Raw genomic sequence first — 19,510 nt, 5'->3', positions numbered from 1 at the left:
AAGCACAGAAGCACACATTGATCTAGTAATCTGTTCTACATTAGATGGTAGTAGCGGGTGAGCCGTCTTCTCTGGATGATGTCACAGTTAACAGAACGCCAGACCAGGTGTACCTACTATGAAGAGAAAAGAGAGAGAACAGAAAGTTAAAGCAGAAATGACAACACGTAATGCATAATTGAAGAACAGTAGAACTCTATAGAGTGAGAAAATTAGATCCTGATGTCCTCCAGTAGCCTAAGCCTATAGCAGCAAGACTATAAAGGTAGCTCAGAGTAACATGAGCCACTCTAGTTATAAGTTTTGTCAAAATGGAAAGTTTTAAGATTAGTCTTAAAAGTAGACAGTAGTAGTAGTAGTAGTAGTAGTAGTAGTAGTAGTAGAAGTAGTCTTAAAAGTTTCACACTGTCAAAGGTAACAAAAGCCAGTTCAGGGCCAACGGTACTACTGTGCTTGTTTGGTCAGCAAACTGGTCCGACCTGAACCCCACAGAACATCTATAGAGAATTGCCGAGAGAAAGATAAGAGACACCAGAAGCACCAATGCAGATGACCCAAATGCTGTTATCAAAGCAATCTGAGGTTTCATTACAGCTCAGCGGAACCCCGGGCATATTGCCTAAATGCCACACCATAGTGATGCAAGAATTCATGCACAAGGAGGCCCAACCAAGCACAGAGTGCACAGAAACCAACATACCTTTCAGAACCCTGACATTTCTGTTTTAAATATAATTGTTTTACTTGTAATATTCTACATTTTTGAGACACAAAATTGTGTTTTTCATCATTTGTAAGTTGTAATCATTAAAATAAGAAACACATGTATTAAGTAATATAGGCTTGAAATATTTTACTCTGTGTGTAAGGAATCCATATAATATATGGGCAGTTGCAGCTGGTGATAGGAGATTGCCATAATAATAAACTCTACTTGAAAATAAACTTGTCACTTAACTGCTGCTGGATTTTTAAGTCTGGTTGATCAGGTCCAACTTTCTTTATTCCCTTTTTTCCCATGTTGAAAGCATCATGAGGTTATATTTCATAAATAATTAACAACGTTTCTTTTGCTGCACCACCTTCACCTTGTTGGTGCCTGACTCTTTCGTTTGCATCCATAGGTTTGAGTGACATTTGCGCCCGTGCGTCTAAGCTGCCAGATTAATCTGATTGGATGAAAAATGACACAAAAAGCGTTGATTGGCCGTTGGCACAGACAGCTGCACCCAGAGGAGAATCTTTAAACAACCAATTAGAGACCAGCATGAAGCCACATGGAAGTCCTGGAAGGTAACGACGACTCATACGCACTCATTTGTCTGGCGTCCCACACAATGAAAGATTAAAATTAGGAGGTCTGCTTAAACAAAAACAAAAAGGGAAAAGGAATGCTTAGAAATTGAAAGCCAGACACATTATATGAGAGAACTGGAGTGACATTTTATTTCTGTTTTATTTCCTAATTTATGTTTAACGACTACCCCTCTTTTCTGTGGTTTTGATGGGGTCAGGCTCATAAGCGCTCCCTATAGACCCTTTTCACATGACGTCACTGTGAAAAGGGTCTATTGACAAGCCGCCACTGTATATGAGTTTTAGTTTCTGAAATGGGTAACGAGGAATATTGTACTTTTTCACAATATTCAAATCCTTGGGGATGTAATTAGCAGCAGTCTTTTCTAAGAGCTTTTTCTTTTGAGGGGGGTGGGGTTGTCAATAAATGTTCAAAAACCTCAGTGATGCATTTTATGCTTTCTTATATTGGGGTATTGTGTTGAGAACATTGAAGAAATAAACAATGTGAACGTGGTGGGAATCCTCTCTGAGTACACTTTATGTAAAGGGCCCTGAAGATGCTCCCTGTGACCACCACTAGAGGACAGGCTTTGACCGCCCTGCTCTGACCGGAAGTGACTTCCAGCCGGGATCCAGCTTGGGATCCAGTTTCCAAATCAAACAGTGGGCGTTTTTTTTTTCTTCTTCAATCTGAACTGGACTTTTTTTCAGGGTGTTGCCTGTGTTAGTTATTTCCAACTCTGAGGTTTGACCGTGGTGTTGCACCTGACCAGACCCGGGGAGTCGAGTAGCTCCTTCTATATAGACTTTTTTTTTTTACTCAATCCCGCAGGAGTTATTCTCTTTCTCACGCTGCACTTTTCAGACAGACTGGTTTAGTTTAGCCGCTGTTAGCTGGACCAGCTAACCGGGATCGATGCAGGCCATTAAGTGTGTGGTGGTGGGAGACGGGTGAGTTTATGTATTTTTTTGTTCTCACTTTAGCCCCCATTATTACAGTTGGGGTCACATAGTAAAGAATTAAAGCTTACACGTCGTGGTTTTGGTTTGACCCAGTTAGCAACAGTTAGCTAGCGGCTAACACTGCCAACAGAGCGACAGCTGCTGTCAGTCCAGCTGGGTCACGGATTTAGCGTCAGTCAGACGCAACATGCTGTTTTATGCGTTTCAGGATTAATGGTTGAATGATTAATGCCCCCACGGATGGAATATCGGGTTTTTACCAATTTAAAACAAAGACGAAATGACTTTGAGTTCCCATTTTAAACTTTTAAACAGTTGGCCCAGCCTAGCGTTACTGAAAGAGAAGCATCTGGGTGTGTTAAGAATCTTTGTCATTTTGTAGCCATAATGAAAGTTTGGTGAGACACCGGCTCAGCATTTACTAACGTTACACAGACACAAATCAAGACATAATGTTCAGGTAAATGCACAGACAACGCCCCCCCAGAAGCTACAAAGTGTGCAAATAGTCCTCAGCATTTGACGGGATTTAGAAAGCAGTCCCTTTACAGAACGATGTAAATCAAACATTTCATTAGAAGTGTGTAAAACAGTCATCGGCAAAAAATTTGAATCTTCAGGTTGAAGAAATGTGCATGGATGTCACTGAGAATGTAGATCATTAACTCAGAGAAAGACTGTCAACATTTCCAAACCAGCAAGATCAAAAGCTCAGAAGAGTAACCTAGAGACACTTTGCTTTACTCCGTTCAGATTATAAAAAAACAATTTTAAGTCCAGCCCTGGGCATTTTATGATCTTGCTTAATGACGTATTTTTTTAGATAAAGAACACAAAAAACACTAAATTCAAATTCAACCCTTAATTCAACCGACTTTTTTACCAAACTTTATTTCCAAAATAAAAAAGAACACATGCTCTCTGAACTCTTTGAAGGGGGCGGAGCTTGGTAATCAAGCTTTCCTGGGTCTGTTTGTGATTGGTTGGGAGGATGTAGTTACTGTAGTATCATGTAGGATAGGCTAGAATGCAAAAGGAAGGAAAACTGTTTTCTATTGAACTTTTTATTGACCCTTTTTTTTTCGATAGACAACACGTATATTGATCGATATATATTGTTATTGAATTGTCCTTCAGCCTTCCTGTTATCGGTCAAAAGTCTTGCCCTCTTTTAAACGATAAATAAGTAACCGCAAACAGGCTTAGATCGGAGACAACCAGACTTTCGTTGGCAATTCTGGTGGCTCGCACTTGAGAACTGAACCAAAGTCCGGTTGCCTCCGATTTAAGCCTGCTTGCTGTTGCGATGACCCGGATAACTGAGAACTTGCCCAGGCATGATAAATAAGTAATAATAGATATCAGGCATGTGTTGTCAGTTCTGCCTCTACGTCGTGGGTTAAAGTTCTCAGTCGCTGCAACGGATCTCTGTCCGTTGGAAAACAAGAGCAAAACAACGGATCAACTTGGTTCTGTTTAGACTTTGTATTCAAGGTTTTAAACTGAAGCAGCACTCAACCAATGAAACCTGGCAGAGCCGGGACATTAGCCAATCAGAAAGAGAGGAGGGCGGATCTTTGCAAAGTGGACATCTGCCAGTCTGAGTTTTGTTGGTGTTCCATCATTTTAACTTTTGGAAGAACGTCTCAAACTGAAACACATATGGCATGAATGAAAGTAGTGGTGGTCAAAGGTTTTCTTTGGATTTATGCGAACCAGGAAGTGAGAAAGTTCAGCGCATTGAACATCTGAGAACAAATTTCCCTGTGTGTCTATCGTTGCTCTTGCAGTTAAATTAATGAGTAACCTGTGGCCACGTCAGCTGCCATTACGGACGAGATTGGGATGATTGTCGGTTGTGATGCACAAAGCTTAACCTGCCAGGTGTGTTTATGTGCGTAATATGCCACCAAATACGCACGTTTTCTGCAGCACGTCTCCTCTTTAACTGGGAAACAGCTACAGCTCATTGACTCGATCAAGTCGATTGCTGAAGATCAGAGAGCTCTTTCAAGACTGTCAGTATCAAATTCACATGCGTTCACGGCATTGCTGCCCAGTATAAAAGGGAAATGTCGGCCAAACTACAAAAACAAGTGTTTTGTTTAAATGTAGATGAGCCAACAAATGCAATTGCAAACATCGGTACACCTTCTATTGTACTGGTGCAATACTGTGATAATGACCTGGGTAAAGTGGCCTCCAGAACAGTTAATGTTGCAGATGCAGTTACAGTGTTGAATAAAAATTAATATAAACCTACACACAATTTATTTATATGATAAAATTATCAATTCTGTCCGACTAGCACATAGAAAAAATTCAATTTGAACATGTTAAAGGCAAAATAAGCTTGAAATCACTTTCCTGTTGTCTTCACCTTTTTATTGCAATATAGCATTGTATTTATGGCCACCTTAAGATCGCCCTATGGATAAACATGGTGCTAAATGAAATAATAAAAAGATCAATTGCATAGCAAATAATTTGAACTTGCATTCACTTGGATAGATATGAAAGTCCGAAATTTACAAAAGGACATTGAATGTAACAGGGAGCCAGTGGAGTTAATGTACAGGTGAGATGTAGACAATGTAATGATGCAAGCTGCTGTTTTTGTACCAGCTGCAATTTATGGAGTTTTTTTTCTGGGGGACAGGGAGGGAAGGGAGCTGAAATTGTAAAGTTGAGAGGTGAGTGGACTGTAAACCAGTTTGGCAAAAGTGTGAAGGAAGAACTTGATGCTGCAACGATGAACATAAGTTAACCAGGTGATGTTATGGATGTGGAAAGTAAAGTAGAGGATGGAGAGGGCTGTCCAGGATCACGCCAAGGCTCTGAAGCTGAAAGGTGACAGAGATACAGGAATGTCAATGCATATTTTAAAAGAACCAGATTTGGTTAAAGTTGACTTTCACAATAATTATATTAATAATATTAATAATAATTCACATGTGTGGTACGTAATGTGGCATGACGTCCACGATCCCGGGGAAATATGGGCTGAGTAGAAAATGTTTTCAGTCAAATTGATTATTTTTGCTTTAACCCTTGCTCTACGTAGACATACTTCAACAATTTTGAGCTCTCTGTATCAGAGTTCTGGCGTGATGAGCAGACACATGCAACACATGTGCGTGCACAGTTAAACACACTCTTTAGTAGACACAGACCACACCAAAAAACATGTTCCGGTCACCTGCAAAACAAGTAAAACTACCTGGGGGGTAAATGCCCCCAGGACTCTCATACTCTTATCCAACTGTTAAATAGCCTAAGGACTTCAGCCCCCGCCCCTTGAAAGCTTGTGGGAGGTTAGCATGTCAGAAACAAAACTCTAAGGGTGCAGCTAATTTATCACGTTCTTCGCCTGCCATTGATTGTTTGATGTTTCGTCCGGCTCACTTCACCACATCATCAACGTTCTGCCCAGACATCAAGAACAAGCAGAGAGACCCTCAAAGACACAGCGGAGAGATCAAAATCACATAATTCGCAAATTGTCTCAGTTCTTGTGGAGTATATAGCAGCCATGAGACCCACCCAGTCCGGCGAGTACCACCACCTGTCTGCTTAGGGTTGGGTATTGAATTCTGTACTTTTATAGGTACCGACCAAATCCCGTCGGTACTACAGAGTACCGGTTCACGTAAAATAGCCATGTTTTGGCACCTAAACGCATCACTGTGACTCTTGAGGATTGGAAGAGTGGGCGATTTTCAATGCCAAACACAGCATTGCACGCACAAGAGCATAATGACGTCAGTAGCTGCTGGTCCAGTCAAGAAAGCAAGCATGATTGGTAGAAAGTGGCCGAAAGTATGGCTCCACTTCTCAAAATGCAACACAGATTACGCTCACTGCAATATTTGTGACTTGAAGTACAAGGCCACTGAGGGTAATACTTCTAATCTGAGAAAGCACCTGGTCACTGCTGTCAATTTAGCAAATCACTCACTATATTTAGCGACTTTTCAGACCCATCCACCGACCTTTTTTAAAAAAAAAAACAACTAGAGAAAAATCTAGTGACCTGGTGCCACCTGGTGTCTGGATGACGGTTGCTTCCAGCAGTACTTCCATCAGTCCCGTACCCAGTATAAGGACCTGCGGTCCCACGTCGAGGAACAGACCACCCTCCAGGGCACCAATTACAGACGCTCTAACCCAGCTGCAAAGCACCTTTCCATCTGTCTTTGGTCAGTAAATCAATCAGTTATTAGAAATGTATTTTCCATTTAGAATTAAAAAAAGCTTAGTCTCCGCTGTGCTCCTTCGCCCTACGTCAAGACCGGAACCAGTCCCTGATTGGTAAACGTGACGCTGATCGACAGAAAAGTTCAGATTGTTGAATTCAAGTGAAATTTCAATTTTGTCTAGTTGTGCGTCCACCGCGCCTGTTCGCTTCATTCTGTTTCCCCAATTCTAGCCTGATCGCTAAAAGATCTGCCTCCCATTCTACTTTTAGAGACTCTAGGGACCACCAGCAGACCTGCAGTCTGAGAGCGAAGTGCTCTGTTAGGAACATACGGGGTAATCAGAGCTCTGATCTATGATGGAGCTTGATTATTAAGGGCTTTATACGCGAGAAGGAGAAATTTAAATTATATCCTTGATTTAACAGGAAGCCAATGAAGGGAAGCTAAAACAGGAGAAATGATGAAAGGTGGGGGCTGTGAGCCGTAATTACAAACTATGGAACAGAACATTCTGGAGACAGTTAAAACTTTCAACTCAATAAATGTTCATATAAAAAAGCTGTAATTAAATTAATCTGCCAAAAAAAAAGAGTTCTTCAAGACATATATGAATAAGAAACGAGTTGATATTGGGAATATAAGAAAACGTAGCAACGTTGGCAATATTTTAATCTGCTTTGTCATCGATATGTGGTTGTACTGAGCGAGGCAACAGGGCAGTCAAATACAGGTAGGTATGCGCGGGTATGTGCCTTTCAGTGTAAACAGCGGCTACTACTATCGTAAACAAGCCAGTCGCGAAACTCGACATTGCTATTTATTTATTTTCCATGTGTCATTAAAATAACTCCGTTTAACTTTGGGTCTTTATCTTTACTCCTGAGAGACATTATCGTTGTCTGCTGCCTTACATGTTGAACATAATAACCCCAACCCTGTGGTGGGTGTGAATTTCCATCCCTGCACACCGTATTAGTCAGAAGCGCATTTTCATACTGCTCCTCAGAGCTAAGGTGGTGGACGTCGGACATTATATTGGCCTAACTTCACATGGGTACCCGCCAAAAGAGTTGGACCGAAGCGACTTAACATCTTGTGAAAAGCTATTGCTGCTCAGACGGTGAAAGGAAGTCCAGACTTCTTATTGTTGTCTTCTCTGTCCCCTCAGGGCGGTGGGGAAAACATGTCTTCTCATCAGCTACACCACCAATGCCTTCCCTGGAGAATACATCCCTACAGTGTAAGTCTCACATGGTAGCACCTGTTCTGGTCATTCTGCATTGAAGCATGGGTGGGTTAAATATGAGGGAGGCAGTCTGAGCATGTGATGGCACCAAGGTGTGACAAACGTATTTGTAAACTAATGTTTAGCCCTTTCCTTGCAGATTTGACAACTATTCTGCGAATGTGATGGTGGATGGGAAACCAGTGAACCTGGGTCTGTGGGACACAGCAGGACAGGAGGACTATGACAGACTCAGACCTCTGTCCTACCCTCAGACGGTGGGTTTATAGGCATTCCAAGTGAACACAGCAGAGATATCAACTGCTCATCTCCATCCAGCGCCCTGCAAAGAGCTAGTGGAACATTGTCTCTTCTTTGATTTGGAGATATAGTTAACAAAACAATCCTCCTCTCAGACAAGTACAGTAAATATAGACTGTCTTAAGAAGGGCATAATGGAGTGAAAAGCAGTGCTTGTTTACTCTCCTTGTCTTAACAACAATCTGGTCTTTGTGACAGAGAGAGGCTGGCACTCTTTCTTTAACTAGTACAATGAGTCCTGATTTGTGTTGTGCATTGAAACGGACGGTTTCTATTCTGTTTATTCATTGATTAAACCAATGTGATTTCGAGGATTTTTCACATGAAGATCTAAATACTTGCGTCACTGACAATTTTAAATCACGTTTTTGATCAAATGATTTTCCTTTTTCCTTTCAGGACGTTTTCCTTATTTGCTTTTCACTTGTCAGTCCAGCTTCCTTTGAAAATGTCCGCGCCAAGGTAAGAGAAGCCTGGTTTGATAGTTGAGTTACAATGGGAGGGAGAAGTCTAGCATGAGACAGTAACTTGACTGTCTTATTTTATTTTTTTCTTCAGTAAAAATTGGAAATTAGCCTAAATAAATGGAAATAAATTCAAGATTGACCTAACAATACAGCCACATAAAACTTTTTCACCCAAACATTCCTTACTGTAAGTGATGGCCTCTGTTCTCCCCCTGCAGTGGTATCCAGAGGTCAGACACCACTGCCCCAAGACACCAATAATCCTGGTGGGCACCAAGTTGGACCTGAGGGATGATAAGGACACGGTTGAAAAGCTGAAGGAGAAGAAACTCTCTCCCATCATCTATCCACAGGGCTTGGCCATGGCTAAGGAAATAAGTCAGTTTTTGTTTCACACATGCCCAGATTCATTTTTATTATATTATTCTTATAGTTACTTATATATTATTCTTATAGCTGACACAGCCCACACATGCCATGATACCACACATGGCCACTACTGCACCAGCATTTACACAACTGAGACTCATATTTTAGATCAGTGAGCCATTAATAACATTATTAATCTTATACAATGCTATCTGCACATGCTATCAAGCATCTCAGCATGCTGGTTGCTTGACTGGATGTACCTTCTACATTATTCTTGTATTCCTTGGAGTCACTAGGAGAATTTAAACTATATGGAAATAAAATTAGATGGGATACCGATTCAATAGAACACTGTAAATGCCACACATTTGATCCCAATACACATGCACTATTCAAAATGGGAGCGCATTAGAAGTTCAATTCAATTTTATTTATATAGCGCCAAATCATGAAACATGTCATCTCGAGGCACTTTACAAAATCAAGTTCAATCATATTATACAGATTGGTCAAAATTTTTCTATATAAGGAAACCAGATGATTGCATCAAAGTCCCGACAAGCAGCATTCACTCCTGGGGAAGCGTAGAGCCACAGGGAGAGTCGTCTGCATTGTCCATGGCTTTGCAGCGATCCCTCATACTGAGCAAGCATGAAGCGACAGTGGGAAGAAAAATTACCCATTAACGGGAAGGAAAACCTCCAGCAGAACCAGGCTCAGTATGAACGGTCATCTGCCTCGACCGACTGGGGGTTAGAGAAGACAGAGCAGAGACACAACAAGACAGACAAAAAAGCACAGAAGCACACATTGATCTAGTAATCTGTTCTACATTAGATGGTAGTAGCGGGTGAGCCGTCTTCTCTGGACGATGTCACAGTTAACAGAACGCCAGACCAGGTGTACCTACTATGAAGATAAAAGAGAGAGAACAGAAAGTTAAAGCAGAAATGACAACACGCAATGCATAATGGGGTACCGCGCACGTGACGTCACCGTCTCAAGAGCAACGCCCCTTTTGCCGCTTAGGTAGGGCATACAGGAAAGAACGCACGGATAACCCAGCTATTACAAGCGCAACAGAACCAGCGATATGACCGACTTTACAGCCGTTAAACTTTCCCAAGACGATGTCCCAGGCGCACGGTTTACTGGTCGCACTGTGAAGAACACACCAACCTTCAGCTCAAACGATGGCTTGAGGTTCGAAGATTTAAAAAGACCGGAAAACGGGCCGAGTTGATGAACGGTAAGCTTTGTTTTTTTTTCCTGCGCGGCGGTCATGGCAGCGTCGGCCGTTTTTTTTTTTTTTTTGTTGTTGTTTGCAATCACCGTCCAGGAATGGGTATATGTTTAATGTTTGTCTCATTTCAAATGTTTTTGAGTAAGCTATCCTGGTAGCAGGCTATCATGTTAGCGCCTGCTACCATGATAGCCTATATGCTGTCATGGTAGCAGGCGCTACTTTATTAACATGTCGGCCACCAAAATACTCTTACCTTGACTTGATGTCGCTGGAATTGGGTCAGGATGTTCTTCGGTTGTGCCCTTTCCTCCGACAAAATGCTTGCTACATATGTACTTGAATTGGGTAACTTTTTCCGGGTTGAACTGTTGTGTAGGCCGACCGCCCCGGTGTACCAGGCACACATTTCTCCTTGGCAGTCTTGAAGAAAACATCCTTCATATGCGGCCGATCAGCGTACCTCGAGTCGCTGTTGCACGTTCCATAGCAACAATGTTTAAAAACCATGGTCTTAGATTTGGAAAAAGCAGTCGTTTACCGAGTAAAACCTAGGCTAACGCACGTCTCTTTTACAGCAAAACAGCGGCGGGTTTCCGGAGTTTGCCCCACTGCGTACCACGTGATGTGACGTCATCGTGACGTTGTGTTTCTAAAAATAGCTCGCGCGCGGTACCCCATTGAAGAACAGTAGAACTCTATAGAGTGAGAAAATTAGATCCTGATGTCCTCCAGTAGCCTAAGCCTATAGCAATAAAACTGTAAAGGTAGCTCAGAGTAACATGAGCCACTCTAGGTATAGTTTTAGTTTTGTCAAAAAGGAAAGTTTTAAGATTAGTCTTAAAAGTAGACAGGGTGTCTGCCTCACGGACCAAAACTGGGAGTTGGTTCCACAGGAGAAAAGCCTGATGACTAAAGGATCTGCCTCCCATTCTACTTTTAGAGACTCTAGGAACCACCAGCAGACCTGCAGTCTGAGAGCAAAGTGCTCTGTTAGGAGCATACGGGGTAATCAGAGCTCTGATATATGATGGAGCTTGATTATTAAGGGCTTTATACGTGAGAAGAAGAATTTTAAATTCTATTCTTGATTTAACAGGAAGCCAATGAAGGGAAGCTAAAATTGGAGAAATTTGATCCCTCTTGTTGATTTTCATCAGAACTCTTGCTGCAGCATTTTGGATCAGCTGAAGACTTTGAACTGCATTTTGTGGACTTCCTGATAGTAAAGAATTACAATAGTCCAGCCTTGAAGTAACAAATGCATGGACTAGTTTTCAACACCACCCCTGGACAGAATGTTTCTAATTTTGGCGATTATTCCTGAGGTGAAAAAAGGAAACTCTGGAAACCTGTTTAATTTGGGATTTAAATGTCTTGGTCAAAAATAACACCAAGATTTTTTACTGTATTACCAGAGGCCAAATTAATGCCACCCAGATTAAGTGATTGGTTAAGAGGTTTATTTTTTGAGGACTCTGGCCCAAAGATTACAACTTCTGTCTTGTCAGAATTTAAGTGCAGGAAATTTAAAGTCATCCAGCTTTTGATGTCATCAAGACATGACTGCAGTCGAAGTAATTGATTGGATTCATCAGGATTTATGGATAAATATAGCTGAGTGTCATCAGCATAACAGTGGAAATTAATCCCATGCTGTCTGATAATTTTGCCAATCGGAAGCATATATATAGTAAATAGAATTGGTCCAAGGACTGAACCATGTGGTACTCCTCAGGTGACCCTAGAGTTTGAGGAAGATTTATTATTAACATGAACAAACTGGAATCTGTCCGACAGATATGATTTAAACTAGCCTAATGCTTTCCCCTTAATCCCTACAGTATGCTCAAGTCTTTGTAGGAGAATATTGTGATCAACTGTATCAAACGCAGCACTGAGATCTAACAGGACAAGTATAGACACAAGTCCATTATCTGAGGCCATGAGAATATCATTAATGACCTTCACCAGAGCAGTTTCAGTGCTATGATGAGCTCTGAAGCCTGACTGAAACTCCTCAAGTAGGTCATTGCATTGTAAATGTTCACAAAGTTGATTAGCAACTACTTTCTCAAGAATTTTAGATAAGAAAAGAAGATTAGATATAGGTCTGTAATTTACTAACTCATCTTGATCAAGAGAAGGTTTCTTAAGTAAAGGTTTAATAACAGCTACTTTAAAAACCTGTGGTACATATCCATTTACTAAGGATAGATTAATCATGTCCAAAATAGGGCCACTGATCAAAGGGAATATGCCTTTAAACAACTTGGTTGGGATTGGGTCTAACATACAGGTAGAAGGTTTAGATGAAGCTAAAATTTTAGATAGCTCAGAAAGCTCTACTGCTTCTAAACAGTTCAGACACTGCGCAGGTTCTAAAGATTCATCCAATGCTGCCTCACTTACTGAGGACCAGGTAATCATGTTTGGGAGGATGCCAATTATTTTATCTTTAATGGCATCAATTTTATTTATGAAGAATCCCATAAAATCGTTACTACTAAGAGCTAAGGGAATGGATGGATCAACAGAGCTATGTCTCTGGGTAAGTTTAGCAACCGTACTAAAGAGAAATCTAGGATTATTTTTATTCTCTTCAATTAATGATGAAAAATATGCTGCTCTAACTCTGCGAAGGGTCTTGTTATGCAACAATAGACTGTCCCTCCAGATTAAGTAGGATTCCTCTTGGTGTGTAGAGCGCCATTTTCTCTCCAATTTCCTAACATTGTGCTTCAAGGAACGCAGCTCTGAATTAAACCAGGGAGCCAGCTTCCTGTGAATAATCACCTTCTTTTTCAAGGGAGCTACATTGTCTAATGCAGAACGCAATGAGGAAGTCACACTGTTAGCAAAGTTATCGATTTGTGAATGGGAAGAAACAGCATTGCTGCCATCTACAGGGCATTTCTGCAATACTGAGGATATTAAAAAGGGGACAGACTCTTTAAGTTTTGATACAGCATTATCCGATAAAGATCTACTATAATGGAACCCTCTTTTGGGGGTGGAGAACTCAGTGGCCCACGATTCAGAGATGTGGCACTACTTGATGTTCCACAAAATCTCATTTGATCATGGTTAGACCTCTGTAACACACGGAGCTGGCCGTAAGTCAGGTTAGAGTGTAACCCTGGCAGTTCTTACATTATCTGTTTAACGTCTTGTTTTTAACAATCTGTTTCACCTGCAGCACTAACTTTAACAGCAGTTTTAAAGAAATGTTTTGTCATGGTCTTTTGACTAAAATGTTTAGTATTTGGCACGTTCCAGTCCCTTATAACAATGTAGTCCTTTTTAGTGTAGCTATTGTGGATTTAATCTCACTACAATTTATTCAAATTAGAGATGCACCGATCTGACACCCGGATCAGATATCTGCTCCGACATTGACTAATTGGCTGGATCGGATAAATGATGCCTTTCCAGAATTTCGATCCAGTCATTAAGTTTTTTTTTATTAATATCATACATAGCAATGCAGTTACAGCGATCTATTCAGTTCAATTCTATTTTTAACGTCAGTTACGTCAACATGCAGAGCACGCACAGCAACTAGTGATGAGCGAATATAAAGCACCGGACCAAGCCATGTCTGCTGTTTTTAAAACTTGATACGCCAACAAGTCTGACTGCAACATGTGATATCTGCAAAGTGATAAATTTAGTAAATTACACATCGCAAACTTCTCTCATGTGGCAAGGTATACGGTTTATTCATTCAACAATAGTATCGGGTATCGGCCGATACCTTTGGTCCAACTATCGGATTGGATCAAAAACTGGATTAGTGCATCTGTAATCCAAATGTAGTTATTCAATTTCTGTTGAAAGTAATTCTGTAGATTAATGTTTGTTTTACTTTATTACTTTTCATGTTTGTACCCAGTGTCAGTATTAATCTGTAAGGAATAGATATTAGTTGAATCTTTAGCTGTTTTTTTTGTTTTTTTTTCATTTTTAATTGAACTGTTTGTGGGTGATTATAAATCACTTGATTCTAAAATATGTAAAGAGAGCTCCATAGTTTTATTTCACTGTAGAGATTGCACAATGGAAATTAGTAGTGTCCATCCTTTAACTTACTGATGAGAAGTGATGAGGCTGATTTAGGAACAACATTCTAGTTTATTACACAAATGTATCGATAAGAATTTGAACCATATCCATCCATCCATCTTCTTCCTCTTATCCGGGGTCGGGTCGCGGGGGCATCAATAGGGAGGCCCGGACGTAGGGAGGCCCAGACGTCCCTCTCTCCAGCCACTTGGGCCAGCTCCTCCAGGGGAATCCCAAGGCGTTCCCAGGCCAGCCAAGAGACATAGTCACCCCAGCGTGTCCTGGGCCTCCTCCCGGTGAGACGTGCCCAGAACACCTCACCAGGGATGCGTCCAGGAGGCATCCTAACCAGATGCCTGAGCCACCTCAACTGGCTCCTCTCGCTCCTACAATTTGAGCCATAGTTTGCAAAAATTGAATTAGTGTCCTAACAATTTGAGGAATGCGTTTATGGCATAGCTGTGATCAGTTGCATCTCCCAATCTGTTTCCTACCAATGTTTCAGTATTTCTTCTTAACTGCCTCCCTGGTTTGTTCTTTGAATCCAGCTGCGGTGAAGTACCTGGAGTGCTCGGCTCTGACGCAGCGCGGCCTTAAGACGGTGTTTGATGAAGCCATCAGGGCGGTCCTCTGCCCCCAGCCCACTAAAAAGCCAAGGAGAAGGAAGTGCACCGTACTGTGATGAAGAACGATCCACATTAGGAACCAAATATCTTTTCAGTCTGGGTTCTTGCTAACTTAGAAGCAGTATTAGGTCTGAGTTGCATCTGAAAGGACTTTCTAGATCTAAGCAAAGCTATTTTCTCCCTGTTTTTTATATAAATGGACCCAGATGCTTTTATGGTTGATTACATCGGGTCCTTTCAGATTGACTAATACATTACATTTTTAAAAGACCTCAGGACGTGAGGGTAGAAGACACAATTAAAGATTTTATGAAAAATATTCAAATATGTCATTTGCAATGAAGAAACACTACTTGAATGTGGATTTGTCATATTTCTAGATTTTTACAGAAAAAAGAAGGAAGGTCCAGTGCTGCATTTTGTCCTGAAGCCTAAGATTCCAGCTGCCTTGACTCAATTCTACTTTATGCAAAAATATTTTTAGAGAAACAGTTTTTTTAAATGTCATTTTGTTGCTAGCTGTGATTGGCAGCCTGTTTACATGTGTTGTTCATTTAGACTGAAGTGGTTCTAAAAACCCAGAATTCAGATCATATCCTTGTTTTAAGAAGATGGATTTTTATTCTTCTCCACGTACATCAGCATGTGTAAAATATTATAGCCTCATAAATGACACGACTAACCCTTAAAGTTAAAGGAATATAATTCCTGGAGAGCAGTATTTTAGTAACTGACATGAGAAAATGCAAGGAAGGCAGCCATGTTGCATTCACTCATTTATCTATAAATTTGTTGAATTTTTCATTTAGAAAATGTTTGTTGTTATGAAGGTTCATGATTTTTGACACTATGTTTTAGTTTATGAAGATAATGTTATAATAACTGATTTTATTGCATTTAACTGATTTTTCTTGCGTTTAATGCCGAATCCAAAATAGGCATGGGCTGGTATGAAACTTCCGGACTTTAACTTTGATAAAATTACCCCAGTATCTGTATTTTACCAAAAGTTAAAAACTATTATCTTTAGAGCAGTTAGATCAGTGGAGCAACAACTATCACATAGCATAACAATATTAATTTGAATGATTGTCTTCCCACCTTCTCTTTATTACCTAATACTGGGAATGAAACGAGCAGTTTTTAGCAGCGTAGTCGGGTTGTCTGCTTGAAAAGTCAGCCTGTAAACTGTGCTTTTAAACATGTTTTTAAAACAGCGTTGCCTTAATAAGAGTGCTTGGTGGCGCCACTTTAGTCCCCACACAGCTGGAGCCCTTTTTATCTGACCAACAGTGTGCAGCAACAGGTTGGGGAGGGGCCGTGCTGGTGTTCTGCTCCATTTAGCCAAAGAAAACTTGGGTCCCAATCAATCAATAAAATTTAGTTCATTGTAATTTGAAGAATAATGGAAATAATTGGCAGTTTTAAAACATCCTTTGACAAAAGTGCAACCAGCCCATGCCTAAAGCAAGATTAATCAGAAGCTGCTCAACTGATATATTTTAGTGTGAAATGAGTCCTTCATAAACTGGTAAAGGTACTCTGAAGAGCCATACAGTCTGGACAGTATGGAAGGGTTTCAATACTGCACTATTTATGTAGTGTACTGTTTATGTTGGCAAATAAAGTCTTCACAAAGCGCTGTTGTATTTTTATTTTGTGTGTGTCTCATGGGGTTTTTCCTAAGAATGTTAATTTTCCCATCTATATAAAACAGTGCTGATAAATGCATTATCAGACTGTATTGGCAATATGATGTTTACCATTCTTTTTTCTGCAGTTCTCGTAAAAATGCCCGTCTTTTGAAGAATGGAAATAAACCACTTATTCACCCTGACTCAGGGTGTAGTTGCTGGTAAAGGAAGGGGGTGTTTGAATGGTTCCTGTAGCAAACTGTTCACCAGGCTCCACAGAACCGTCCCGTCAGTGGGCTGAACTTTATGGGCTGCACAAGAACACCAGTTTATGTTGCTCTGTCCTGTCCAGGCTAACTGATCAAACCATCTGAGGCAGGCCATTAAGTGCAGGGGGCGGGGGATAGGTCAGATTTATATTTAACTGGAATCATTACACCAGTTAAAAGTTTGGACTCACCTTTGTCATTTAATGTTTATTTCCTTCACTTTATGATTTTCTACATTATAGAAGCACAGTGAAGGCATCAAAACTATGAGAATAAAAAAAGCTCTATTTTGAGGTGCCTTACTAAATGTAGGGTTCTTCAGGGTAGTACATAGAAGTATGTAGAATTTATTAAGCACAAAATTCTGAAATAACTCAAAAATCCAGTCACCTGAAATGGGTCCAGGCTGTGCTCAGCCCAGATGTCCCACAATGCCAGCCTCTGGGTTGTAAGCAGTCCTACACCCAGCAGCTACCACGTGTTGGACTGTTTCACAGGCATCTTTGCACAGCTTGCCTCTTGGGTCCTGTGATGGGATAAATCATACGTAGGCTGGGGAAAAAACAGAATTGGATTTCAGTATTTTGTAGGTTTGGATAAATAAGAAAAGCTTATTCCAGGAACAGCTTGGGCCCTTGGAGGGAGATACTGGTAGTTCTGTGCTAGAATGTGGCAGAAAGAACAGCAAAAAAGATGACCAGTAGCAAACAAACCTTATAATACCTATACATTGAACAGTGACATGGCTAGATGAAAATAGTGAGATACCTATACTAAAAGAGTCAACACCTCCAAACTAAAATTTTATCTATCAGAATAGAGAGCATAAGAGAGGAGGAGGAGTTGCAACTCAGTTTAACAATTCACTAAATTGTATTAAAAAAAGTACTCCTAGGTGAATTGGACTGTTTTGAATTTTTTTATTTATTTATTTGAATAGGGACAAAGCACATTAATGAACATTAATGAACCGGTATGTGCAGAGGAAGACTGTTCCAGATGTTAGTGGCTCTCACAGAGAGAGTGTTCTGACCAAAAGTTATTCTTCTGTGAGGGACCTCACAGTCTCCTCTGGAGGAGGCCCTGGTTCTCAGGCCACTTGAAGTCTTAGGTTTGAACAGGGTAGACACAGGAGGTGGAGCTATTCCATGTAGCACTTTATAAATGAAGCATACATACTTAAAATTTATAACATTTTCAAAATTAAAGAGATTATATTTGTTCAAGATATTACATACATGGAAAGAATTGGGTTTTTAGTCAAACACTTTAAGAGATTTTTTTGTACAGTTATTTAATTAATTTTAAATTGGTAACTGTGGTGAGAGACCAACTTGTGATGCAGTATTCAATGTGAGATAAAATCATTGAGTGGAGAACTATTCTAGCAGCACCATTTTTAAGGTTAAATTTGACAGTATTGGCAAGTTTTTTATATAATTTTTGAAAGACAAATTGGAACCAAGTATCACGCCGAGGTACTTGAATTCTGTGACAAGTTGTAATTCTTCTCCTCTCAAGAATACTCCAGAGCTTTTTTTTGAGAACATCAAACAGACCGTTTTTTTGGAATTGAGAAGCAAACATGATTTAAAAAGCCAGTCATTTACTTGCTCCATGGCTGAGGTCAGAATAGAAGCTGCCTCTTTAACAATCCTTGCATGAGTATAAATTACAGCGTCATATGCATATGTTTGAAAATTCACATTATTACATGTTTTGGGAAGATCATTTATGTACAGGTAGAATAACAGGGGACCAAGTATTGATCCTTGCGACACACCGACGGAGACATCCAAGACCGATGATTTGATACTGTCAATTTTTACACGTTGTTTTCTTAAAGATAAATATGATTTAAGCCACTGAATTGCCTCTGACGAGAAACTGAAGTCTGACAATTGTTAGAAGAATTTCACGGTTGACAGTGTAGAAAGCCTTTTTATGGTCAAGGAACTCTGCACCAACACAGGGGTATATATCCAATTTACTTTTCACCTTTTCTATAAAAAAGCTGTTTGCTGATTCAGTGGAATGGTTTGCTCTGAAGCCAAATTGCATTGCATGTAGGTTAAAGGGACTATTATTTAAATGTTCATTTATATTATTTGCTACCCATCTCTCAACAACCTTAGAAACAACTGGAAGTATACAGATTGGTTGATAATTGGATATATTTGAACTGTCACCAGATTTAAAGATTGGGGTGACTGTGGCCAGTTTCCAGGATGATGGGACAATTCTCTGTTTAAGTGATAAATTAACCATGTGTGTTATTGGAGCAATAAGGGACTCTTTGCATAATTTTAGGAGATGAGTGTCTAGTCCATGAATGTCTTTAGCTTTTGAAATTTTTTAGTGAACCAATAATTTTGGACACTTCCAGCCCTGTTATTTCACGTAAACAGGCTGTGTGAGATCAATGGACCTTGGTTTGAGATCAGGAGATGGAAATAATTCACTAATTTCTCTTACAGAATTTAGAAGATAATTATTAAATTCATTTGTCAGTAGATCTGGATCAGTCACAGCAATATTGTTAATTTTTAGCTCAATTTCTTGTTTAGCTTTTTTATCCTTCCCTGTTAATTTATTTAAACTTTGCCAGATCTTTTTGGAATTTCTATTTGCTTCAGAAATGATGTTCATGAAAAAAGTTGCTTTAACCTTTCACATAATTTGAGTAACCTTATTTCTTAATGAGGTAAATTTATGCATGTCTGTGATGAGACGGAATTTCATATATTTTTTTAGTTGCTCATCTCTGTCTCTCATCCATTTCTTACATTCTTCATTCATCCATGGTAATAGATATCTCTTTCTTTTG

At 40.1% G+C, this 19,510-nt stretch overlaps 1 protein-coding gene across 1 annotated transcript; it reads left to right on the top strand.

Moving 5' to 3' along the window:
* The first annotated feature begins 1,934 nt into the window (after positions 1-1,934).
* On the top strand, positions 1,935-16,420 carry LOC105935606 (ras-related C3 botulinum toxin substrate 1). Its single transcript, XM_012876112.3, has 6 exons — positions 1,935-2,250; positions 7,630-7,701; positions 7,847-7,964; positions 8,407-8,469; positions 8,693-8,852; positions 14,703-16,420. Exons 1-6 carry the CDS (start codon positions 2,216-2,218, stop codon positions 14,834-14,836), a joined length of 582 nt encoding a protein of 193 aa, XP_012731566.2. The 5' UTR covers positions 1,935-2,215; the 3' UTR covers positions 14,837-16,420.
* The last annotated feature ends 3,090 nt before the right edge of the window (positions 16,421-19,510 follow it).

The sequence above is a fragment of the Fundulus heteroclitus genome, chromosome 10, assembly GCF_011125445.2.
Source record: "Fundulus heteroclitus isolate FHET01 chromosome 10, MU-UCD_Fhet_4.1, whole genome shotgun sequence".
NCBI lineage: Eukaryota > Metazoa > Chordata > Actinopteri > Cyprinodontiformes > Fundulidae > Fundulus > Fundulus heteroclitus.
The sequence above is the reverse complement of the archived record's forward strand: the minus strand, read 5'-3'. Positions and strand labels throughout refer to the sequence as shown.